Source organism: Cuculus canorus, chromosome 5 (genome assembly GCF_017976375.1).
Source record: "Cuculus canorus isolate bCucCan1 chromosome 5, bCucCan1.pri, whole genome shotgun sequence".
Taxonomy (NCBI): Eukaryota; Metazoa; Chordata; class Aves; order Cuculiformes; family Cuculidae; genus Cuculus; species Cuculus canorus.
The window spans coordinates 57,558,091-57,583,645 of NC_071405.1; the positions used below are offsets into that span (position 1 = coordinate 57,558,091).

The 25,555-nt window shown below is 41.2% G+C and overlaps 1 protein-coding gene across 6 annotated transcripts in view; it reads right to left on the reverse strand.

Moving 5' to 3' along the window:
* ZFYVE26 (zinc finger FYVE-type containing 26) overlaps positions 1 to 25,088 on the reverse strand; it is a 50,433-nt gene extending 25,345 nt beyond the window's left edge. For 2 of the 6 annotated variants that reach the window (XM_054068530.1, XM_054068527.1), the window contains exons 1-21: positions 24,964 to 25,088; positions 24,644 to 24,850; positions 22,714 to 22,792; positions 21,905 to 21,994; positions 19,958 to 20,507; positions 19,445 to 19,575; positions 18,476 to 18,640; positions 17,149 to 17,237; positions 16,735 to 16,895; positions 13,417 to 13,599; positions 12,169 to 12,822; positions 10,707 to 10,796; positions 9,918 to 9,986; positions 9,190 to 9,341; positions 7,657 to 7,855; positions 7,070 to 7,333; positions 6,775 to 6,894; positions 4,418 to 4,582; positions 3,348 to 3,575; positions 1,835 to 1,940; positions 311 to 1,050 (exon numbers count right to left, since the gene is read on the reverse strand). In XM_054068530.1, the coding sequence (XP_053924505.1) occupies positions 311 to 1,050; positions 1,835 to 1,940; positions 3,348 to 3,575; positions 4,418 to 4,582; positions 6,775 to 6,894; positions 7,070 to 7,333; positions 7,657 to 7,855; positions 9,190 to 9,341; positions 9,918 to 9,986; positions 10,707 to 10,796; positions 12,169 to 12,822; positions 13,417 to 13,599; positions 16,735 to 16,895; positions 17,149 to 17,237; positions 18,476 to 18,640; positions 19,445 to 19,575; positions 19,958 to 20,507; positions 21,905 to 21,994; positions 22,714 to 22,792; positions 24,644 to 24,828 (4,420 nt within the window). In that variant the 5' untranslated portion in view covers positions 24,829 to 24,850; positions 24,964 to 25,088. Of the gene's footprint in view, positions 1 to 310; positions 1,051 to 1,834; positions 1,941 to 3,347; positions 3,576 to 4,417; positions 4,583 to 6,774; positions 6,895 to 7,069; positions 7,334 to 7,656; positions 7,856 to 9,189; positions 9,342 to 9,917; positions 9,987 to 10,706; positions 10,797 to 12,168; positions 12,823 to 13,416; positions 13,600 to 16,734; positions 16,896 to 17,148; positions 17,238 to 18,475; positions 18,641 to 19,444; positions 19,576 to 19,957; positions 20,508 to 21,904; positions 21,995 to 22,713; positions 22,793 to 24,643; positions 24,851 to 24,963 lie in introns of those variants that run through there. The other 4 variants (XM_054068529.1, XM_054068532.1, XM_054068531.1 and 1 more) reach the window with 4 other exon arrangements.
* Between the last annotated feature and the right edge of the window lie 467 nt (positions 25,089 to 25,555).

Genomic DNA, 25,555 nt, shown 5'->3' on the forward strand with positions numbered 1-25,555 from the left:
AACACATGTGTCATTAACTACTATGATTAATGTCTCCTGATGTATTCAGCTCTTCACATAAAAGTAACACCACAGATGCACTTCACTTCTCTTGTACTAAGTTGGTCAGGATTTGCACATTTTGCAAAAAAGAAACACCGCCACCAGAGAAAGAAAATTTAAGATGAAGGAAGGGAGGGGATCCGTTTACATCATTGGGTTCACCCAAGGACTGCTACTTTAGTTTCCACCTCCTGATCCAGGTTGTATACTTCATTAACAGAAAGAAATAAAATATGAATAGAGAAAAGCCTGAGTTAATCCTTCTTACCTTCAGCAGCTGCACAGCTCAGCACAGCATCCTTCACACTAACAAGGTCCTCCACATCCTGACTGTAGAGATCCAAGATTTTCAGAGCTCTGTCCCAATCCTTTGCAGCAAGTGCTTGTTCAAAGACTCCCATTAATACCTTAACAGCTGTGGTGGAATGCAGCCTCAAGAGAGCCAGAGGTATGTATGTCTTGCCAGAGAAGACAGCAGCCAAACTACTACCTTCCTCTTGCTGATTCTGAAGTGGCTCAAACATAGCAAGAAGAAACCGTTCCAATATTGGGAAATCCTTCAACAATGCCTCGCATTCCCTGGAAATCTGTTCCAAACCTAAGGGCACCTCCCGTTTGCCCCGAAATTCCATCCAAGATAAACTCGATTTGGAAATTTTCTGTATATTAGATGCACTTAGACACGCCACTGTGGCCATTAGCTTTGACTGGGACTTGAGGAAGTCCAGGGAGGAGGCAGTGAGTGTGTGCTGCCTCAAGTTATTCCCAGAGGGTGAGGCCTGAGGAGAGATATCCTCAGAGGTTGCTGCAGAGTTGTGAATATGTACTTCAACATCTGGCAGGCAGCGGGAGGCACACTGGTGTGTTAAGCTGCTGATGTTCATCAGAAAAGACTTTGCCTGGCTGTTCTGCTTTGCACTGCACAATGACAATGGTTCACAGCAACAGCTGACAATAACTTCTTGCACATTCAAGTTAAGCTCTTCTTTAGCCAGAAGAGAAGAAAGCCTGCAAGATTGAAAACAGAATCAGCTTACCCAGCATATATTAAACGTTCCTTACAGCTATGTATTTGAATGAATATTCTAAATGTTTTGTGAACACAAGCTCCTTAAATTCTTCCAAGGAGCACAGAGCAGAAGAGTACTTATCCTATGTTTACTCAGTATGAAAAAAATGTATACAGCACAACATTGGCAACTCAAGAGCTTACGCTGCCATTCCTTTAAAGAAAAGAACTTACTCCTCAAACACTGACTTTTACCTCACTGCAACACACTAAAATGGTTCACTATTAGTTCTCATCTTTTTAAGAGCTACTTTGTCAAATCAGACACTTTCCATGCCAGCCTAATTTAGCTATCTGCTATGGAAAGACCTTACCTTACTCAGTCTACGTATTGAGCAGGGCAAGAGCCATGCCTACTTGTATTCTTAAGGAGCCCTACTAGTCTATCTTATTACATCCCTAAGCTGCGAGTCCGCTGCTGTGAACCATCACACATTCATTTAAAAGAACTCCATAAATATACACTCTTCCCAACAGATAGCAATTGTTAAGAATTTGGAGCCACAGTTTTCCCTTTCCAAAAAATCTTTAGGTCGGTAGAGAAGCCACTGACTAAGCTCTTCCCTGCACAACAATTCTTGCAGCATTAAGCGACTGGCTGGAGAAACACAGCAGGCTCCACTTACTAGCTGCGCTAAGCAGCCAGAGGAGAATTTAATCTTGTCCAAGGCCCAAAGTCACTAACACAATAATCTAGAGCAGTATAAGCTGAAAAACACCAACCTGTCAGGATGAACCTGTCTCTCAAACACAAGCTGGGAGAGCAGCTGAGATGGACTCTGCTGCAACAGTACGAAAGGGTTTCCCACTTTCACTTCTGCAGACATATCTTAAAAGAAAAAAAACAGAACATTTATTAAAGTAAAAACATTAGCTGAATACATCAATCAGGTCTTATTTTAGGAACGCAAACTTTAAGAGTCTAGGTCTGAAACCTCTAACTAAATTCAAAGAGGTATTTTACTTTCACATTAGTGTAGTAAAATCCAGAGCAAATTGCAAGGCATTTGGAATAATGCTACACCTCTGGAACAGAGCACCAGTGGCTCACATTTTAGTGAACCTATTACCAAAAGAGGTAGAGCAGAGAGTCGTTGGCCTTTGAGATCTAGGTTCAAACAGCTTAGGAACTCTACTTTAAACTTGCACCAAAACATGTATTTCTGGTGAGAGACAAAATGTGTACTATAGGTTTCTGAAGAGTTTCTGGACATAGATTAGTGAGCCCATGCTCTACTCAATGTAGGCAAATGCAGAAAGAATTCACAGATGTACACCTTATTTTATAAACAGAGTGAGACCCTGTCCAGTATTGCTGAAAAGCAATTTGTATCCACTACTGAGTTAGGTCAAATAAGGTTCTCATAAGTTTACCTTTTCCTTTTATCTTCCAATATAAGAAAATTTCCCCCCAAACTCACTCAGACTTTAAATACTGTGCATTTATTTTTTTTTTTCCCTTTGGCAGTTAGTCAATGAGGACCGAACTACATCCATTCAGAAGTTAGTTGCCATCACAGTGACCCGAGCTGAACCAGCATGTCTGAAAACAGATTGTTGCCCTTTTCTCCTATCCTCTTGGGAAGGTATTATCTGAAATCAGTACTATGGTATTTTACATTAGCACAACAAAATTAGTGTCAACTTTAAAAAACAGACAAGTTTTTTTCTTCCAGCACAGTAAATGTTCTGTTCTGACAGCTTTATGTGCTGATGGTGCATTTCTCATCACAGACCACCATCTGCTGATTCTATGAAAAAATTCTGCCTGGTTACCTCCACAGAGCCTTCTACACACTTTCCCCTTATCCCTGTGGAGCAGCAAGCCACTAGTTGCCTCTACAGAAGCTGAAAAGCACATAGCATGCTGATCGATCCACTAGATGGAAAAAAGAAATAAAATCAATCTGGACATAAAGGCTAGTGATTAGAATTTTTGGAGGTCAGAGTTGTTTGCTTCGTCTAAGCAAAGCAGAATCTGGGTCAGTAGTTAACATTTCTGTTCTCATTTTCCCACTGCCATCAGCTATTTTTCTTAGCTGTGAGTGGCCCAGGTGTTAAGAAGTAAAATTAAAAAAGCAGGGCAATAATTGGCTGAAATGAAACAATTGACTACACACAGATAATAAGCACGTTGGGCAAGGAGCTACTTTGCATGTTTACTTTCTAAAATTAAGGCAGATTACACAGTCTGAGTGTATTCACCTATGCTGACTTTTCAGCAGAACCCCCTTACCTAGCTCTGCATTCAGGCTTCGTAACACAACAGCAGCCAATGTAGTGATGTAGTCAAAGAAGGCCTTCACAAAGTTTGTCTGTGTGTTGCTCTCTGGCATGGTTTGGATATGTCGATCAAGAGTTCTGAGTAGAAGCTGTGTTTGATTCCAAACTAGGTGCTTCTCCAGCTCTGCTGGTTTGAGAGAGGCCTGCTCCACCAAGGTGCCAAGCAGGCTCCCTTTAGACTCTGGTTTAAGAGAACAGACATACATCCAAGATTCAAGTAAGACTTAAGTGCCACAAAGGTTTTCACAGCAGAATAAACAAATGGTTTACCTAAACTGTAACCATGTCTCCGCCAAGTTAAAAATATATTAAGGCAGGCTTGAAATATACCTATTGGTATGTCATTAACACAAACTTATTCTAAAACAGAGGCATTGACCAGTCCTTGTCCTCAATAACATCTAGACTTTAGAGCTAACTCAATTTTTTTCTCATTAAACATATAAATACCTTGAAATATTTTACAAACATCTACATGCCATTTAGAAATTTGGTGGATGGAGGAAAAAAAAACATAAGACACTACCCCAGTGCTATATAGTGAAGAGAGCTTTGAGAAAAGACAACCATGGAAGACTTCAGAAAAGGAAGAGACATTTTATGATAGCCCTATGAAAATTGGAAAGTATTATAGGACTATTGCAACATAAGTTTATCCTCTTTTGTTAAAAAAAAAAAGCAACAAAAAAGATACATCTAAGGATCTATAAGCTGTCAGGTTAAAACACACTTAAAGAATTCCTTATTAGGACTGAAACAAAACAGGACAAAGAACCTCAATAGTACTCATTGATATTCTCCCTTCTCTAGCAAGTGCACAATTTCAGCTCAGAAAATAAACACTCTCAATGTAAGAATTACAGATAAATTTTTCACTTTGCATTTACGATTTAAAAATACCTATTTACATATGCAAAGAACATTATTAAGAGATTTAGAGTTGTCTGGACAGGCCAAAACAAACATTTAGATCAATCTGTCAGTATCGCAATCACAAAAATAACGCAATCACAAATAACTCACCCACAGAACGTTCTATGCATGTCAATGATTTTAGGATTTCATCCAGATTTTGTGATAAAACAATTTCATTAGCAATACTCTCTTCAGTCAAGGCAGGGTGGCAAGTTTGCAGAAGGTCTATAATACTACATCGAAAATGACTCCCTATTTTCTCATCTGAGACCTCTAAAAAGAGGGAGGAAAAAACAGCAACTATAACAAAGACCGGAATATTTTTACACGGAAACAGACCCTGAATTGTTTTATAATACAACTAGTCAGCCCAATTCATAGAATCATTGAATTGTTTGGGTTGGAAGGGACCTTAGAGATCATTCAATTCCAACTCCCCTGCCAAGGGCAGGGATGCCTCCCACTGGATGAAGTTGCTCAAAGCACCATCCAACCTGGTCTCGAGCACCTCCAGGAACGGGGTATCCATGACTTTTCTGAGTAACCTGAACCAGTATCTAACCACTCACAGTAAAAAATGTCTTCCTACTATCTAGTCTAAATCTCCTTTTTCAGCTTAAACCCATCATCCTATCACTATATGCCCTTGTAAAAAATCCTCCCCAACTTTTCCATAGCCCCCTTTAAGTACTGAAAAGCTGCTATAAGATCTCCTTGGATGTTGCTCTTCTCCAGGCCTCTGATAGTCTTCACGGCCCTCCTCTGGACTCACTCCAACAGGTCCACAAACTTCTCATGTTAGGGGCTCCAAAGCTGGATGCAATACTGCAGGTTGAGTCTCATGAGAGTGGAAGAGAAGGGGTGAATCACCTCCCCTGCCTCGTGGGTCACACTTCTTTGACCCAGCTCAGGATACATCTGGCTTTCTGGGTTGCAAGCCCTTATTGCCAGGTCACATTGAGCTTCTCATCAGCCAACACCCCCAAGTTATTCTCCTCTGGGCTGTTTCCAATCCATTCTCTGCCCTACCTGTGTTTGTGCTTCAGACTGCCCCAACCCAGGCCTTGTTGAACTTCATGAGGTTTGCACAGGCGCACCCCTCCAGGTCCCTTTGGGTGGCATTCCTGCTCTCCAGTGGGTCAACTGCATCACACAGCTTGGTGTGACTGGCAAACTTGCCAAGGGTGCACTCAATCCCACTATGCATGAAGATGTTGAACAGCACCAGTCCCAATACCAGCCCCTGATGAACTTATCACTGGTCTCTGCTTGGATATCAAACCATTGACTGAAACTGTCTGAGTGCAACCACCCAGCCAGTACCTCAACCCACCAAGCAGTCAACTCATTGGTGAGAACAAGGTGCAGCATAATACTTATTGTTGGCTCCTCTGTCACACAGAGAAGGAAGTTATCATCAATGCACTCCAGTAACCTCCTACATTGCTTACGCCCTGCTGTGTTGTCCCTCCAACAATCAGAGTATGTGAAGTTCCCCATGAGGGCAAGGGCTTTGTGAATGCAAGGCTGCTCCTAGCTGTTTATGAAGAATCCAGGCAGGTGACCTGTAGCAGATCCCCACTATGACACCATCTGTCCCTGTCCTCTCTTTAATCCTGACCCATAAGCTCTCAGCTAGTTCATCCTTCCCTAGATGGAGCTCCACGCTCTCCGTCGATGGTCATTGACATCGAGGGCAAACACCCCATCCTCATCTCCCCTTCCTGTCCTCCTTAAAGAGCCTGTATCCTTCCATTCCAACACTACAGGCATAGAAGCTACCCCACCACTTCTCTGTGATGCCAAAGAGATCCCAGCCTTGCAGAAATGGGCATGTGTCTAACTCCTCTTGTTTATTCCCCATTGCTACGTGCATTTCCCTAGAGGCATTTACATTGGGCCCTCAATGAAGCCAACTTGCTGACTGGAATTCCTTTGTCAGCTCTTCAGGCGCTCTCCTGCTGACCTGTGATCCTTCTACAGACTCTGGACACCTATTGCTAGGACTGGAATCAAACCAGTAGTAGTGGGATGGATTGAGGTTCTCCTCCCCTGGCAACTTTAGTTCAAAGCCCTCTTCACCAGCTTGGCAAGCCTATGAATGGAAGATGCTCTTCCCCTTCTCTGACAGATAGGACCCATCAGCCCCTACCAGAACAGGTTTCTCAAAGCAAAACAGATTTTTCTAAGTAGCCAAACCGCTGGCTGTGGCACAAGTTCTGTAGCCATTTGTTCATTTGCCAGACTCTACTTCAAACTCTTTCCCTTTGACCAGGAGGACTTATGGAAAAAAAAACTACTTGCCCTTGAGAGTCCAGTGTTTTAGTTTATTCAGAACCGAGCTTGGGTCCCCCTATACTTTTTTTTTCTGTTTCAAATACTAAGCTAAAAAATGGTTTCCACTGCAACAAGAAGGCAATATGAGAAACATATTTCAACAGAAAAATCTTATCAAAGCATACTACCTGGCTTGGACTGCCCTTGTGGTGTGCAGGTATAGCTGAGAATTTTACTTATTTGCTGGATAACTGCTGGAAAACCCTTTATACCTTCAGAGTGCAGAAAAACAAATTCAGATCGGTGGCCTGGAAAAGTCATTGTGCAAAGGGAGACAAAATAAAAGTTAGGAGTGGAAAAAGGAGAAGCTAACATGAAGGTACAAAATGAGATGTAATTTACACTCAAATGTTACAAACAATACATCAGAGAGGTATTTTCTGCTCCCAGGCTTACATTGATAAACAAAAATCAAGAGCCTACCCCGAGTTTCAAGGCTGCTGTACAGTCGTCTTTCTGCTGTTTCCAAAAGTTGTTTGCATGTCTTCCAAAGACGGCACTGAGTACAAGCCAGGTCAAATGCCGCCATTGCTGAGGGACTGAGGTCCTCAAGGACTTCCCACAGAGGATCAGTGTGCTCTAGCTGGATGTTGTCGATCCAGAAGTTTTCATGGAGAGTTGGGGGAAGATTTCCAGATGTCGCAAGCAATTTATCAGTAACATCCGAGATGGAATAAAATACCATACCTACATGCACCAGCAAAACACACAGTCACCAATTAAACAGCATATTTATCTCAGATCCTGTCATGCGTAATTTTTCTAATCCTTTAGGAAAATAATTCAATAGGTGGCCTGCTTCATGGACCAATAATTACTGCAGAACAGATAAGCCCAACTGGGTATCAACAGCAAGTTTCAGCATTCTTAGTCTCCTTTTAAGTCAAAAACTCCTAACACTTACTCTTCTGAGCAATTGCTGCACTCATTGTGACAGTATTCAAATCGCTTCCTCCTGTTTTCCACTTCTCCCTCACCTTTGAGAAGAACTCAACCAACTCAGTCCTTACCAGCTGCTGCTGCATTCCCAATAGCTTGCAGTGTTGAACGACCACTGCCAGATCTCCTGATGCCTCCTGTGCCATCCGATGCTTGATTCTCAATATTGTGTTCTACTCTTGCCATTTCTTGTACTGCCTCTTGATAGCGCTCCATGAAAACCAATTCACCATAGCAAGGTGAAGTATCCAGATTAAACATCAAAGCCACCTTTCAAAAATAACAGATACAATTACAGAGCATATTGAAAGAAGTTTTGAAAGGTCAAAGAGCTTTGGGGGTTTTCAGAGGAGATGAGGGAATAAGCCAGAACAGTTTAACTGAAAAACATGCCCACAGACACAGCAGGCTGAAATGGTGTGGTTTTTTTCTAGAGCATTTTAAGTGCTTCAAAACTAGGACCCCAGATACATTTTTCAACTTTTTTTTTTAATAAAGCTTAGATATTATTTGCTGCAAAGCTAGAGTTGAATTAATTTTTGTAACACATACCTTTCACAATGACCCTTCCTGCTAATAGACTTACGAGAGAAATCTATCAAGCTGGGCCTCGAAAGTAAACTATTTTAAACAACTTCTTATTCAGCAAGGAATAACTTCCGGAAATTTAAACACAGTAGATAAGCAGAGCTGTGCAAGTCCCCATTATCAAACCAACAACAGAACACAAACCAAGCTTGAATTCTTTATCATCAGCAATACTGAAATTCCAAGTAACAAAGCAAAACCAAAATGCTTCTTTTGCTCCTGTAAGTAAGGAAAAGATGAAGCAGCATGCTTTGTGTCAAACAGAACTAAGGAGTTGAGCAGTAACCTGCTGCTAATGCAACACTTGTATGACATTAACTACTCCAATATCACTATCTGAAACTCAGACAAGTCATGGCTTTCTGCAGAGCATCCAATCACTGATGGACCTCAAGGTCTTTTTTCAGAGCGTCAGCCCAAAAGCCATAGAGAAACACATGCACAACTGTCAGGGAGCAAAGAACTACAAGTGTTTAGACTGTCAATTCTGTCTTTCTGCCTGTTTTCAGTATGCAAATTTAGCCTCAAAAAAATACCTCCCTCAAACAAGTGTAATCACCACTTTGTCTCTGTTTTGGCTAAGAAGCATATTTATGTGTTCTTGCAGAGCTAACAAGTGGCAGAGTGTCATGGTTCTGCCTCACTGAGTATAGTACTTCAGATGCTGCTTCCTCACGAGGCTTCACATGAGCTTTGTGTTCTTCATTAAGCTAAAACACTAAGCTGGGCCAGCTCTCATTAAATGTTTTCATGCTTTGAGAACCCAGGTTTAGAGAAAGCATTTTTTAGATAACACGGGGGAAAAAAAAAAAAACAGCAGCCCTGGGGGGTTGGTTTGGAATCTTTTTTCCTTTCACTTGCTTCTACTTATGAACTGACCCTTTCACTTGGAATGCAGATGCTTCAAGCCCTGTGCTTGCTAGTGGAACAGAAGCAGGAATTTCCTCAGCTATCACAACCAAATGTCAATACCAAATCACATTTTCAATTGCACGAAATACATGCAACTCGTTTACCTGATGGGCTTCTAAGAAGTTTCCTCTCAAAACACAAGAAACTAAAAGCGATTCTGGTGGGGAAAGCATCATAGGAATGAGGGTGTTTTGCTGATGTGGTCTGACACTGCTTTCCAAAGCACTGGAGACAGATACATTACTGGTACTTCCCTCTGCAAGACAACAGAATCCATCAGTATACCATTATGGAAAAACATTTCACCAGACAACAGCCAATTATAAGATAATAGTACTCCATATGTTTAACACAAAAAGATAGGAGCATAGTTGCAAGGAAGTTTTAGGATAAAGAGGTCAACACAAACATCTGGCTAAAAATTCTCATAACATTGCAATATTTGATCAGAAATTTCAGTTCGAATCTCATCCAAATAGAACACTGTTTAGTGGCTACATAACGTGGACATAATGCTAGGGCCTAGTAAAACAATTTAGCATCCTTAAGCACGTTTTAGGTTACATGACTACCAGTCTATTAATTTTTTTGATGGTTTGCACATTGCTACATTTCATACCGTTTCCTGCAAGTCAAAAATAAATATTATTTTCTTATTCCAGAAGGCATACTATTCTAACTAGAAAAAAAGTCAGCCAAAAAAGGGAGCTCCAAGAACTGAAAAGTTCTAATCCTATCCTGCACAGAGCAGTAATTCACTTTAACTAGTCAAATAAATACTTCATCATGCACATTAAGAAGACAGAGACATATTACTTTTGCGGCTTAATACCTGAGGTACTGGTGCTTAGCTCGCTACTTGTACTTTCTAATGATGGACTGGAAGCTCCCTCTTTCCCATCTAAAATGGAAAGAAATCAAACCCAGCACATTAAATGCACTTTTTCTAGACAAGGCAATTAAAACTTACTGCAAATAACAGACCAGGCAATCACAAGAGATCTTCAAGAGTATCTCACAAATGAGCCATCACAGATGTCTATAATAAATGCAAAATCTGCTGATTTGGAGAAAAAGCTAGGCAAGAGACTATGCTGGGAAGGCCCATCAGTGACTCATGTCAGATAATTTCAAGCCTCTAATTTTGGAACACCCCTTTCCAAAAACCAAATGTACCTTTTAGAGGCTAAATTGAAAAAAGATTAGGAACCCAACCTTCTCCTAAGGCTGTCAATATAAGCCACAAATTCCTGTAAACGCACATCCTAGACACTATTGTGATAGGAATGAAAATATATCAAACAGTCACTGGATAGAGTGGAGAAAGGAAAGAATTGGTACTGTAGTTGCAAAGTTCTCTCCTGCCCCAAATCAGACAACAGATGAAAGAAGTCTTCTTACCCAAATTTAAAATTAACTGTTGTCTAGTTGTGCAGGTGAACTTTTGGAAAATAACCTCAATCGAGTGGAACTGGACTAAGACATTTCAACTAGAAAACTAAAAACGAATAAAACTAGTTCTCTAATCCTAAACCATTAAATCTAACTGCATTCAGCTTTGAGCTCAGCAAATATATGCACATTTCAGATATGTCTCCTCCAAGTCACTTTTTCAACCCACCTGTCCTGTACCTCTGAGATCTACTTCGTTTCTTAAAGCTGGAGCTCCTGATTAAAGAGCAGTATCTCCTGGAAGGTGCAAGCCGATGTTCTGTGAAACGTTTAAGTGAAAACGTTACCAAATATCTGGACAGGCCATAAACAGTTATTTGTCTACCTTAAAAGAATCTATCAATACATCTGCATAAGCAGAGCTATGATGGCAAATCTCCAAAGGAAACACAGTGGATGTTAGCTAAGAGCCTTTCTGCAATAAAGTTTAAACCAGCACTTTGAAGTAATTTTGATGCAATTCAACTAATACATTGTTTTTCAGACCCACATCCGATGCTGGCTGGAATGTACTATACCTTGTATGCACCCCTGATTAAGAACTAAGAGCCCTCTCCAATCTAAATGATTCTATAATTATATCTTTGCAGAAGAATAGACATACTTCAAGTGCATAAGCAGCTAGAGATGAGGCAAAAAGAAAAAGAATCAAAATAGTAAGAGAGTTGGATTTAATAGTTATTATGGTTTTGCTGAAACAATTGGATTCTTTAGTAACACAGGGTCATACAAACCTTGACTCAGTCAACAATTCTGGACTTGAGCAAGTAATGGGGGTTCCAGCCCAAGACAAAAAAAATATAAAAATCTAAGAGACATGCAGTGTCAAGAAAAGCCTTTCCCTGAAAGATGTTCCCCAAACAGTTGCCATAATTTGTCAGGACTCAGAAGTACAGAATCACACAGTAAGTTGCTTCCTGTCCTAAAGAAACAGAGGGCTGCCTTCACATCCCCTCTTTGATGGGGCAGACCTGAGAAATAGCTGAACACAGGTCTGGAAACTTGGAACATTTAAGGTTCTTACTCCCAGTCTCTTTCAGGATACGGACTTTGCATGGACCAAGATACACAATAAACCACAGTATGACAGTAGCAAGGTTAACAAGTTACAGGATATGGCGAAGGGTGGGAAATAGGTTCCAGGTGTGGTGTTCTAGCTACTCCTGAGCAGCAGTATTTTGCATCCTAGTATAATCCAAATTCCTCTGTTACATGTTCCTAACATGTTTCCAGGTTAGGCTAAATCAGTGCTCTGTCCACAAGTAAGATGAGTCTGTCTGGCTTACACTGGATCGCACACCACTGTGCCCCTTCATATCACTGCACTTTCAACTTAACTTGTGATGAAGGGGCAGGAGAAAGACAGGTGAACTGAAGCACTGTTTCTAAAAAGGGGAGGGAGGAAAAAAAGAGAAAACCTTGACTTTCTGATTAGAATAGAAATCACTCCTATTGGAGAATAGTGCAAGAACCACGTGATCTCCAAGTAGGCCACTCTCCTAATATCTGCCAAAATGTGCTCCCTCAGTAAGACGCTTAGGGAATTTAATCTTGAGACCACTCTGTTACAGCCTGGACAGCTGTAACAGAGCAATGTTGATGTACCAGGAAGTGCCAAACACAAAGTCTACCTGCATTTCTGTTACTCATCACCACCTTGTAACGCCAGTGAGCTTCAGAGAGATATTTGGAAAACTGTAACACTCTACTTCCAAACGCATCTCCGCTTGTGGAAAGATTCAAGCACTCAACAAGGTCCAGCTCTTCACGAGGCACATTATTCAAGTCCCACGGGATAGAACTCTGAATTTCTTCCAGATGGTTGAGAAGCAATGTGAGGAAGGCATCCATGGCCACATCATCCACTAAAAACCCAGTAACTCCACTGGTGAAGTGTTTCAGATCCAGGTAGCTCAGCTTAGAAGTTCCACAGCTTTTGCAACCTGACATTGAGTCATGAAGATCCTGGGTATTTGTGCGAACTGTCTGAGCAGTCAGCAGATGTCTCTCTAATTTCTTTTCAGCATCTATTAGATGCTGTGGACTTTCCGAGGTAGAAGACTGCCAACTGGCACTGCCTTCTACATTCACAGTAGTACTCTTCTTGTCCAGATCATCATCCTCTGCATAGTCCTCAGGCAGAAAAATCTTAGTATGGAGGTCACTGTAGGAAACAAAGAACAAGGAGAAGATGTTCTCCAAAACTTCCAGGTGCAGAGGAGCAGGAAGACTTCTTAAGAACTCCTCACACTTCACAAGGTACTGAGTAAACACTGAAGAGTAATCTGTATAATTAAAAACAAGAATAAAGAACATTTACAACATTGTCCAGTAGTGAGTTCCTCCAATGTTTGCCCTTTAAGAAAATCCCAGAAGAGGCAACTGCTCCAGGTGCTCAGAGCAAATCATTCCTCCACAAATCAAGTAAATATACATCCAACATTTTACATTTTAAAAAGGTAGCGTGCCTCCTCCCTCTCAGTAATACAAATGATCACCTTGTGCAATGATGTGCAAACTCAGATTACACCCATTTTAGCCACTAAATAAGTTTTAACTCAGGGAAATCAAGCTCTTACAAAAGCATCCCTGCCATTACTATCCTATATCTAATATCACCTTCTTTTTGCACTGTATTTTTACACAATTACTTTAAATGTTTTAGAACAAGGCAGATGGCATTTCTTTGAGGTGTTGTAAACTTTAGTAATAATATACATAAATAAGCTATTATACTTGTTTGCAAAGCATTCATAGCCCAGTGAATAAAAACATCCTACGTACACAGGGTGCAACATTATCCCAATACTAAGTGATAATTCAGAGCCTAGCAAATGGAGAAGCACAAGTTCCTGAACCTGAGAAAGGATGCCAATCACCTGTTGGTTCTCCAAAAGTTGCATCTTCAGGAACATCATCAAGAAGGCTGCATGCACAATCTTTGCACTTAGAGTACTTATGTGAATTCACACAGAGAGCATAGATAGCATACTTCATGGCACAAAATGCTCGAAAGAGTGCCAGATTTCGTTGCTGACTCAGGGTGTTAGGGAGCATTGCTGCTGTGGAGGGAAATAACAGGGATGAGGAAGGTAGGAGGTAGACCAGAAAACAAGTTCATTTTCTCCTGCAGCTCCCACATAGCAGTATTTCAGCAGCCTTTCTTCCCCAGTGTCACCTCCACCCCAGCTTTGCTCTTACTTCACCAAATTTGAAAAGGAAATTTTCTGTGAATCTCTGTTACAAGACCTGGCTACAGCACAGAATGGTCAAATCTGTTCATGACAAGTCTAATTAAGGGTACATGGTTAAACTACACACCGCTGCATTTACAACACAGGGACAGATCCCATCTTGTTCGAGCATCTTAGAATTTCGTGTTCTATCATACAGTAGGTAAATATGGAGATAGCGTAGACTGGCTATGACTATAGTGAGAATAGAGTACCCCCTACCTCTAGAGATTTGTATTAATAAATAGATATCACAGTTGATTCTATCCACAATGGCTGGCCAAACAGATCATATACAATTTGCACCCTATTACAGTAGATTTCCAGTTTCCTTCACATATCTATGACAAAGGCAACTTAGAAGCATCACACCCACCCCTTCCCCATTTTGCTTTTTTTTTTTTTTTTGGAGAAATGAAGGTGTCACACACCAGAGACATAATTCCTTCTTAGTACAACAGAACAGAGCTGCAAATTATGTAGAAGTTGCATCATCTTCATCCCCCTCACCCAGGAACACAATATAGAGTCACATTCTGTTATACTGGATTTAGATGAATTATCCAAATACAGTACAAAGGTTAAAACAACAAAAAACCCAAACCCCCAGACAGTGGTAAACTAGTGCTTGAATCCACTACCCTATATTCTTATACAAGGCACAGATTGTCCCTCTGCCTGCTCTCACACAGAGGAAACACTACCAAAGCTTTTTTTGACACAAAGCACTAGTTTGATGTACTGATAAAGTCACCATCCAAACTCTGGGACTGCATAGCATTACCTAGAAAGTGTTTCAGCACCGTCCTCCACAAGGCCTGAGTGTGATTTCAAAGAAAAGCACGAGCCTGAACTCTTCTGAAAAGTACAGAGCAGCCAAGACAAAAGCCTTGAGTGCACAAACAGTTTGAAACTAGTCACTCCCCATCAATGTAATTCTAAACATCAACAACGGTGGAAACTGATGTCAACAGCAGACAACTGAGGAAACATCTAAGTATGAATCCTTTGCACAACCAACATGGCCATAAAAGTGTCATAATTCACCAGCTCTACACTAATACGTATCATTTGAAGAATACTCTATACCACTGCCTGAACAGGACTTCAGGCAGGTGAAGCCAGAGATCTGATTAATATAGTCCCTCTTTAAGACAGAAATAGCTAGCTGGAGATACTACAAGATACACACTGGTAATCAAGTGCAAGTTTAAAATACTTTTGCCTCCCATGCGCAGAGGCTTGGATGTAGCAAGTCTGTGTCAGTATCCACACCTAAATCAACCTTCTTCCTTGTATCAATACTGAAGAACTGCCCTTTAACTATAAGCCCTTGGTTTTCCCCATGTCAAAAATACTAGCACCTTATCCTTGAATTCTGTAATTCATAAGGAAATTTCTGCCCATCATTTCTTTGGTTGGTGTGACCGATCTAAGCTAGCATTACGCACCCATTTGAAGGGTGCCTGAACACAACTGCCAACCAGTACCATTATTTCAGTTTCACAACTGCAGCTGACAGCTGTGTCAGAAGGGGAAGAAGGGGAAGTATTGGGGCGAGGACAGAAAAAATTGCCTGTTAGCGCTAAGTCATACAAATCAAAACTCCACAATTCCTCTCTTCCCTTTAAGTTTCAAAATAAAAGATTTTAAAGGAGATTCTATTAAACTGTTTATAGCATTAATTGAATTTAACAATAAACACTGGGCTAAAAAAGCTGGTGGATTTGTCTTCTATTAACTCCTTCCATAAATTAAGGTGATCTGAAAAGAAGAACAGAAACCACAGCCAAAATTCTTCTGCTGCAGTCATGCAGCTTTCAGAAGATATGATGTGACTGCCTCTTCCTGTTTTTGAAAGGTTTTGACAAAACTTAAGCAGAAAAGAATTAAAATGAAAGAACCAATTAAACAACATAATCAACAAAACAATTTCAAAAAGCAGGACACCAAAACTGGAGATCTATATAGAGTGTCAATTATTATGTCCTTTAAGGCTATTCAAGACAACTGTCACAATAATTTTAACAACAAAACTTCTACAAATAGGATGGGACACCAATATCTTAAAATGATACAATCCGGAAAGTTTGTGCAAGATCCATCACTGAGCTCTCTCCACATAACTCAGGTTGGAATTACACGTATATAAATGCCCATCCAAAGAAGGAACAAGGCACAAAAAATTGCAGCTTCTTAGGTTCTAGTACACTGAGGAAGACTGAGCTTCTGCATTATTAAGAGGCCTTATTGGAAAACAGCACGAAAACAGCAGCAGCTGAATACAGGCTGCAATCAAAAAAGTGCAGAAAGATAGTCACTTCTAAGGGAACTCATGTGTTGAGTAGTCTCAGCTATTTTAGGCACCAAACTGGAAGACAGGAAGATCAGAGAAGCAAGGCAAGAGGGATGTAAATACAGCCTGTAGGTAAGACTTACTGATTTTAGTATTAATGTGGCTTGGGTAAGACTTAATATTAGAAGGAAAAAAAACTCATTTTATATCTTTCAAAAATGAAGATGTAATACTATGAGATACTGTCAATTTCATCTGGCTTTGTCCTTTGATTTTAAATTAAAGTGTACAGATACCTGAAATCAAAAAGATATGCTTACTTTGCAAGCTAAAGGTATCATACAGTATCTAAGTTACAGCAAGCAGCACATATGAGCACGTGCAAAATCTTGTTACCACTTAGAAAAAGCTCTTGCAGAGATCTGTCCTTCTGAGGTGAAAAGGATCTCAACTCCTTCTTGGAAGACAGTTTACTCCCCAAAAGGATTCTAAAAATCATTTCCACATGTTCTCTAGCTAACTTCCACAAAACACCTGATAATTCTGTAAACAAGGAAGATACTGCTTAGGTCAAAAGAATAGATTCTTCCTGGCAGAAATACTGAGCAGCACATACTTGATGGAGCTCTTTTTTTTTTTTTCCTGTTCTCATGACCCTGTACATTTACCCTGCATCTGTTGGTCTCTAGCAGGAACTTTCTGAAGAAGTTCAATAACATCGTCTTCATTCAGAGCCAAAAGATTAGTGAGATGATGAAGAGAGTACACTGCAGTGTGGCAATCCAGACTGTGCAAGTGTTGCAAAAGAACCTTCCTTGGGATAGTCACACTGCAAGAGAGAATAAACAGGTGGCACATATGGATTTTAATCTCAGCCACATTTAAAGACGCACCTCCCACTCCAATTCAACCAAACTACTGCAGTTAAAAAGAAAAACAAGTAGTGTAACTAATGCCCACAAAGCAATTTCAAGAGCTTGTGATATACAGCCACTAGGAGATGATTAGCCAACATTCACATAAATTGACTAATAGGTAGATTTGGCAAGACAGTTTGGAAAAAGTCCTTCTGACCATTTTACCTGTTTTGCTGTATGCACCATTCAAGAACTTCCACCTGAGCCCACAGCCCATCACAGAAATCTTTCAGTACTGAATCATTGCACAGATCCTAAATGAAAAGACAGAAGAAGCCCTTTACAACAAACCCCCTAGGTTAGGCAGCAAAGCAAGCCAATGTCACATACAGGGTGTTCATAAGACTTCTTTACCCAGATGGCGACTTTCAAGTACAGAAAATTGCCAGTTTTACTGTAAAGCCAGCAAGGACAGGCTATTATGAAGGAGCATCAAAATCAGACAACCTCCACTTGATGCACCTACAGAACATGGAAAGACAGCTACATCTCTCTTCAAGGTCTGCTTTCAAAATGCAAATTAATGCTTCCTAACAACATTTCAAGACACTAACCTCTAGAACTAATCATGGACCACAACATATGATGAACTGGGTAGCAGACAGTTATTCTCCTTTTCCATGTGTTCTTCTACTACAGATGCCTGCCTGTTAAAATCTGATTTAAGACTTCCAATTCACAGAGGTTACTAAACAGACCTTCAGTCTGTTACCAGTAGATAATAATTCCCTTAAGGCAGCACCAGCCTCGATCTATCCTGATGATCCAGCAGTGCAAGGCTCCCTGTCTTCCCACCTCAGCCATCCAAGCCATGCACCTGCAAGCAGACATCATGAGAACTGCAGCTACACCTCCCTGAGTTAGAACCCTTCTCTCTCTTTCAAAGATAAAGACTCCCCCAAACAAGGTGGATCTTTCAGTCACAGCTTGTCATTTATAATTTCATTTTGAGAATCACTACAGGATATTTCCACACTACCCTGTTGCTGAACTCAGGTTAGTCTTGACCAGAATTAGTCACTATCCAGGGATGATGCACTCGACAAAATGACATGGATCAAACATTCTTCAGCCTTTTTGAAAACGAGTCAACAACCCTTACAGTATCTCACTTACAAATAATAGCAAAGGCTGAAGAGCTCATGGAAGACACTTTCAGAATCTCCCAAGCAACCATACTCCCTTCACAGCCAAGGAGTAGAAGAACAGCAACTGTCCAATAATGCTCCTACATACAAACATAACATCTTAGCTTTCCTAATTTCATTTTGAGAAAGATTAATATTCTGACTGGGAACTTCTCGTTTTATTTCTTTATTGGAAGAAAGTTCACAGATTATCACCATTTGATGTTTTAAGTTGTTTGGGTTTTCTCAAAATCTTTTTTTGCAAGCCAGGAAAAAATCCAACCAGAAACCCAATCCACAAATTAACAAACTGCATTATCTGGACTCAAGATTAGGATACTACCACTTGCATTCTGCTAATTTACCTGAGTTTTGTGAAGAGTCCATAGCAATGCTTTTGCCGATTCCAAGCTTTGACAATGAGTCCATCCTAGCAATACCAAGAGGCGGCTAAGGGGTCTGAATTCTCTCCTCAGTAAGCTGTTCAGGCCTGAGTAGTCTTCTCGTTTCAGTAAAGTTAATGCAGCCACCTAGAAAACAAGATGAAGTATTTCTTTCTGAAATGCAGAGACCCATAATGCCTGGCAGGTTATGTAAGCAAGTAAGCAGCCATCTCAATATTCACTTCACTAAAGTAACAAAGTTCTGCAACTGGAACTTTCCTAAACTTATATTTTCCAAGCCAGCGGGTTACTCTTCAGTAACACTGTCATGAGGAAAAAACAATTTCAAATGTTTACTAGATAGCCAACTCCCTCACTACCTTATCTTTACATTCTTTCAATTGATTATATCTGTCAAGCACATTATGTAAGAAATTTGAATTAGCACATTCTCTAGAAACGGAAATATGTTCAACCTTTAAAATTCATACCTCAAGAGTGACTAACTGCCTATGTTCTGTTCAAATAATTTAATTTGTATCATTTTTCACCAGGTCTTCGAGATCTTTAAAATATAAACTCTACCGTGCAAACTACTCACTGCCCCAAGCCTATAAGCATCAGAAAAGTAAAGCAATAAGTTGAAGGTCATGGGGTAAATCAAGTGGTGTATCCAAGAAAATTACAAGTTGAACACAAGACTCCTCAAATCCTGAAGCTCTAATCTTCAGTCTGCATGCTGAGGAGTTTTTTTAAAAGTCTCACAGAATGTTTTGAGCTCATCGCACAGCTGAAAGTAGTGGCGCTATCAGCTACCTCCTCATTCCTGTAAATCACAGCCCCTAGTAAGCATGATTTGAATACAAAATGCTTCTGTGCACCACCAAGATATGCTTGACAGAAGGACTAGAGCCACCATTTGTACTTCTCCCAATGATATTATGGCCATACCAGAATCTGTTCCAGAAAGTGCTTGCTGTTGCTCAAGCAATAGAAACAGGCTGTCTTCCAGGAAGCAGCCTCTTTGGGATCTGAGAACAAACTCATCATAGTTCGCTCTGCATCCAGCTGCTCAGATGAACCTAAAAAACACGACAATATTAACTTCCAGTACAAAGGCATACTTCTGAAAGAAGCATGTTTTCTGTTAATTCAGACTGAGGATTGAGACTCAACATATCTTCAAATACTATCCCGCTGTTACATGTTAACAGTTAAGGCTCTTGGATATTGTTACTGGGTATCAAGAAAGTCAAACAGAGAAATTTGATAGAAAATAAAACAGGTCCCATAGGAAACCACAGAACTGCCTTAGACAGTTGTTAACACAGCAAGAGCCTGCTCAGTACACAGATCATTGGCATTAGGTCACACTACACTTTCTCCAGTTACACAGTGTCTGTATGGCGCCTCAATGGCTTTGTTAAACAGGGTATGAAAAAAACAGCAAAAAGTGAAACAAACCTTTTCGTATCGATTTTGACATCAGAAACTTTTCTCTTGTTTTTTCCACAAGAACACTGCTATAAAGTCTTAATAGGCTGTGATTCTGTTTCCTCAGCATATAGCTTAGTAGCTTCTCCTCCCTCAGTGGGCTTCCCTCAGCCCAGCATACATCCAAAAGCTCCCTGAATAGTTGCCGTATTTCATCTGCCTGGTGCTCCATCTCAAAGGTCACTACACTAAGAGCAGCATAAATCATATCTACTAGTTCTTTTTGATCTAGTTCTGCTGAAATCTCAGGACTACACAGAAGCTGTTGCAGAGATTGCAAGGAGTCATGAAGAAATTCAACAAATACGTTTTGTAGAGAACAATATTGCTGGAGCAAGGAGCTGTGTGTGCCTTGGTCTGCCTGGAAGAATTCCAGCAGGGCTTTTGCCCTCTCAGGAGCCCGCAGCAAGAGCTTCCGGAGAGCTGAAACAACATCCAAACTGAATCTGTGAGAACAGCCATCTCTTTTCCCATCTGCAACGTGCTTCTTCTGTGTGGACTCAAATGCTTCAAAGAGCTCCTGGTGGGAAAATAGAGGAGTATGCCTTTCAGAGTCCATTAAAAATATGAAATAAATTAATAATATAGGATAAGCTTGAAAGCAAAAAGGACTTGAAAGCGAAGGACAACCTGGTTGAATACCAATTACGCAGCACATGCGGCACTTCTGGAACTACGCATGTGCTGTCCTTAGCTGGAAGAGGCAACTTAGGGAATATGGAGAGGAGATGGTTGATGTGTGCAAAAATAAGAATATTAGCGTAAAAAGTAGAGTCCACAGCATCCTTTTCCTTATTTGCTGGATCCAAACATAACTGCCTACTAACATGCCTCTAGCAGTAACTGAGAAAGATATGAAGTTGCTGAATCTCCTATTTCCATGCAGCACTGCAAATAATGGAATCTTTCATGACCTTGGAGGGTAGGTGATAACGTACACAGGCTACATTAGTCATTAATTGACTTCAAGCAGATTTATTTTAATCAACAGTCAAGTTTAACTTGCTTGCTTTCATCCCATAATTCCTAATGCTGTATCCTTATGGAAATATTGAATAAGTTTTCCTTATTTGTGTTTAAAAGCTGCAGACAGCCTCTGAATATAACAAGTTTTCACTTCTCTCAAAAAAAGGCAAATGAAATAAAATTACTTCTAAGAGTTGGAACCTAAGGTGTTGCAACATCTGAGGACATTCCACACTTCATGTCAGGTCCAATTCTATTGTAAACAACATCAAACTACGACAGTTCTACAGTTAGTAACTCTCCTGATTTTCTGCCCTATACATGCTTTTGATATTAATCCCTCTTTGCGCATTTCCCTCTATTTCTCAAATTAATCAGTCTGTACGTAACAATTAATAATGGAAAAGAGTCCTAGACCCCAGAGCACACATCATATAAATTACCAAATAATGCCAATAATAACAGTAGAGCACACAGAAACTTCCAGGAAAGGGATAAAAGGGTAAGGAGAAGATGAAAGTCAAGATCTTAAGAAGAAGAAAAAGAAAGTAAGACAGATTTTTTTAAATGTGCTTGCTGACTATGGTTTATTTTGTCACACAGTGGGTTTCAGCTTTAAGATACAGACAGCTACAGCTGTCCATAGATATAAGACTGTGGCAAGAACCTGCAGTTAGGACTGAATTGTGTTAGAAAGACCACGTGGAATAGCTTGTTCCTTGCCTGCCCACAGCCTCCTCTCTAGCCAGAGAAATCGCTTTCAGGCACAATGAATTAACTTCAGAAGGAGATCTGAATTACAGTCTCTTTCAGTGGCCTATAAGATTAATAACACATTAGTATCTCAGGCAGTCAAGTTAGCAGAAAGCATTAACTTCAGTACCAAAATCTGATAAAGCTGGACATCTTGCATAACTAATAAGACTACGTAAGGCATACTAAGTAACTCACCTTTAGGACTTCCTCAGAGACATCTTTCTGTAGTTCTTCCAGGAACAGTAAAAACTCAGTTTCTTTCTGAAGAGCAACTGGAAGAGTTTTCTTAAAGAATGCAAGAAAATGAGAAATACGTTAGACAATAAAACTGTTATCTAGTCACACTATCATGTAAACCTCATCTTAGCTATTAACATTTTGAGGCAGACTGAAATAACTCTCTGAAGATACCCAATTCTCAATCAAAGATTATTCCACAATTAGGTTCTGCTCTTGCACCGTGGATTCCATTTATCTGAACATTTGAAAACAGAAACAAGTGTCACTTCATCAGTAATTACAATGCCATTGATTAGAGACATCTTTCCTCAGAAGCTGAAGAAAAAAAAACCTTAACCCTAAGTAGTGATAAGGACAAATTAATTTTTTAAAGATTAGTATAATCACACATTCCAGTGTACCAATTTGAGAAAACCCTAAAACTAAAGAATTGTCTGGTGCCCGAGCTATTTCATCTTTAAAGTAAGAAAGGTGCTACACAAATGCAGAAGTTGATATGTTTGCTTTCCATTGACAGAAAAGCTCAATGCTATAAAGCTAACTCCTACCACATAAACAACATAAAAAAATAAATCCCAGAACATTAACAGTTGTTTCCTGACAAGTCTGTTAAAAGCAATGCACCTTTCCAGCTACCTTGAGAACTTAATTCCATGAAACGTGGGAAATCTAAACAAGAAACTAGGCAGACATTTTGCACTTGGAAGTCAGCTAGAAGTCAGTGCTAAAAGGGGCACCTGGAAGTCAGCTAGATGTTTCTGTACCTGATTTCTGGTAAGCCATTTTTCCAGCACAAGAAGCCAAAGCCATGCAGTTCTCCACGGGCTAGAATTCTGTCCACATCTACAAAAGCAATAAGCACATACACTGCATTATACAAGGTCGTTCCCATCTCCAGGATCCTGTAAAACAGCATCAGAGGTAATTTTGATTTTTATAGATCTTTAGTCATCTTTGTTTTTATCTTACACTAAGAGCTAAAGACTAGTCAGACAGGAAAAGAATGCAGAGAAACCAGAATATTGGTACTACTTACACATTAAGTCAATGATTTCTACTGTGAAAATGACTGCTTTTGCATTTGCCAAATACCAACACTACTGCCATAGTTCTTTGCTTCAAAGCAAAAAAAAAATTCTTTCTGGTCTAAAGTTCAGTCTGTATAACCCTATTTGAGCACTTCAGCAGATTTCTTTAAAATCTGACCGCTTGCCAAACAGTGCTACTTCCTGTTCTGTCTAGTTCTATGAAAAAAAAAAGAAACTAAGGTTAAGGTTTAGGTCACAGCAGCACCAGTGCAGCTCTACATCCAAACTAAAAGTGAAGTAACAGAGTAACTAAACAAAGAATACTTCTAACTGTCCTCAGCTATTCACCTGCTCCAGTACTTACACACGCATTCAAACCCTACACAGTTCAGGAACATATTCAGTACTGTCAAACAGACTAGGAAAAAGAAAACACACAAGATAGTTTATCAGCCTTTAAAAATCTCAGCACTGCTAACTAAAGCCTTTAGATGCAATAACCCAACTATAAAAAGTACAAAAATGCTTATGTCTCACATGGCCATTAGTAATATCTATCTAAGCACGTACACATCTCCTTTAACTGCTGTCAGTTAGTAAGTACCCTTACCAAAATGTTACACAAATTTTACGGTGAATAAGTATGATCATTTGCTTGGAGAGGAAGAATAGCAATGTTCCTTGAAGTGCTCAAAATTCACTCTTCATATACAGTGACTCAAAAAGCAGAGATCAAAAATAACTAGGATTGACTAAAACCAATGGTATTTTAAAATCCAGTGGGAGAGAAATAAGAAATCAATAGCACAATTTAAACTTTTATACAGTTTAACCTTTTAGAAATTGGAAGCTCTCTTTCAAGAGCTGGAAACAAGATTAACTACAGTGCTGATCTTGGTACTTCTAAATTAACTGAAGTTCAGCAAAGGAAAGTAATTTCAGATGTTCATTCTTCTTCAGTAAAATCTAACAAACACATATGTATAGGAGCATTTAAAATTCCGTGCTGGTATGCACAGCATATTGTTCTTTGTATCTGTAATACACATAAACAACGTCATTTATTTATTTTGATTTTGTCCTCTCTCAAAGTGATAAATACATACAGAATATATATCCCTATATAGGCCTGTATCTATAGAGACATACGCATAGGGTTATGCACATATAGAAGCAGTGCATGCCTCTCCATGTGAGTATATCACAGAACCACAGGATGGTTTGGGTTGGAAGGGACCTAAAGAGATCATCCAGTTCCAACCCCCTGCCATGGGCAGGGACACTTCCCACCAGATCATGCTGCTCAAAGCCTTATCCCACCTGGTCTTGAACACCTCCAGGGATGGGGCATCCACAGCTCCCCTGGACAACCTGTGCCAGTGCCTCACCACCCTCACTGGGAAAAATTTCTTCCTAACAACTAACCTCAATCTTCCCCCTTCCAATTTATAGCCACTCCCCCTCATCCTATCATTACATGCTCTTGTAAACAGTCCCTCCCCAGGTTTCCCGTAGCCCCTTCAGATACTTGTAGACAGCAGTACGCTTGTATCCATCACCACGTCTAGACACATTAAAATCGCCTCAGCACCGAGCCAGGCGCTGTTCCAGCAGCCCCTCCCCGTTCCCCACCGGAGCCGGCGGGACCCGCAGGGGCCGCGCTCACCTGGCGGCGGCGGGACAAGCCACCAGCGCCTGTAGAACGGCTTCCACCGTGTCGCGGCCGCGGCCCTGGCCCAGACGGGGCACGCAGGCCTGCGCCAGCTCCCAGTCCCCGTGCCGCACGCACTCGCAGAAGAAACCCAGCAGCCGCTCCAGCGAGGCCGCTTCTTCGCTCCCGAACGCGTGCATCTTCCCGGGACCGCCGGGCGACCTGGGCGGGAGGCACGGAGGGCGAAAGCCGTGAGGAGCCGGGCGAGATTCTGCCCCTCCTCCGCCGCCCCCGCCCCGCTCTCGCCTCGGCCTCCTGCCCCCGGCCCGCGGTACCTGGCGGCGGAGCCGGGCTCTACGCGGCCGCCCCAGCAGCACCACCCCGCGTCGCCGCTGCCACCACTGCCGCCGCCATCTTGGTCCCCGCCCCGCCGGGCGTGCGCGCGGGCCAAGCGCCCACCCATTGGCCGAGCCCTGGCGAGAGGTAAACACGCCGCCATTTTAACTCGAGGCGCGCAGCCCAGCCTCGCCGCGAGACACGCCCTCCCCGCGCTCCACCCCGCTCCGCCCTCTCACTGTTCTGATTGGCTCTCGCCCTAAGCCCCGCCCCCTCCCCGGGGGCCGCGTGCACGTGTGCGATGCGCACGTGGGGGCGCCCCGGGCTGCGGGGGGGAGGGAGTGGGTTGTGCGCCGCCGTTCCTCTCTTGGGAGACCTCACCTGGAGATTGTTCTGGAGTCCTCAGCATAAGAATGATATGGGGCTGTTGCAACTGATCCAGAAGAAGCTACAAAGATGATCAGAGGGCTGGAGCACCTCCCATACGAGGACAGGCTGAGAGAGTTGGGGTTGTTCAGCCTGGAGAAGAGAAGGCTCAGAGGAGATCTTATAGAGACCTTCCAGTGCCTGAAAGGGGCTGCAGGGCAGCTG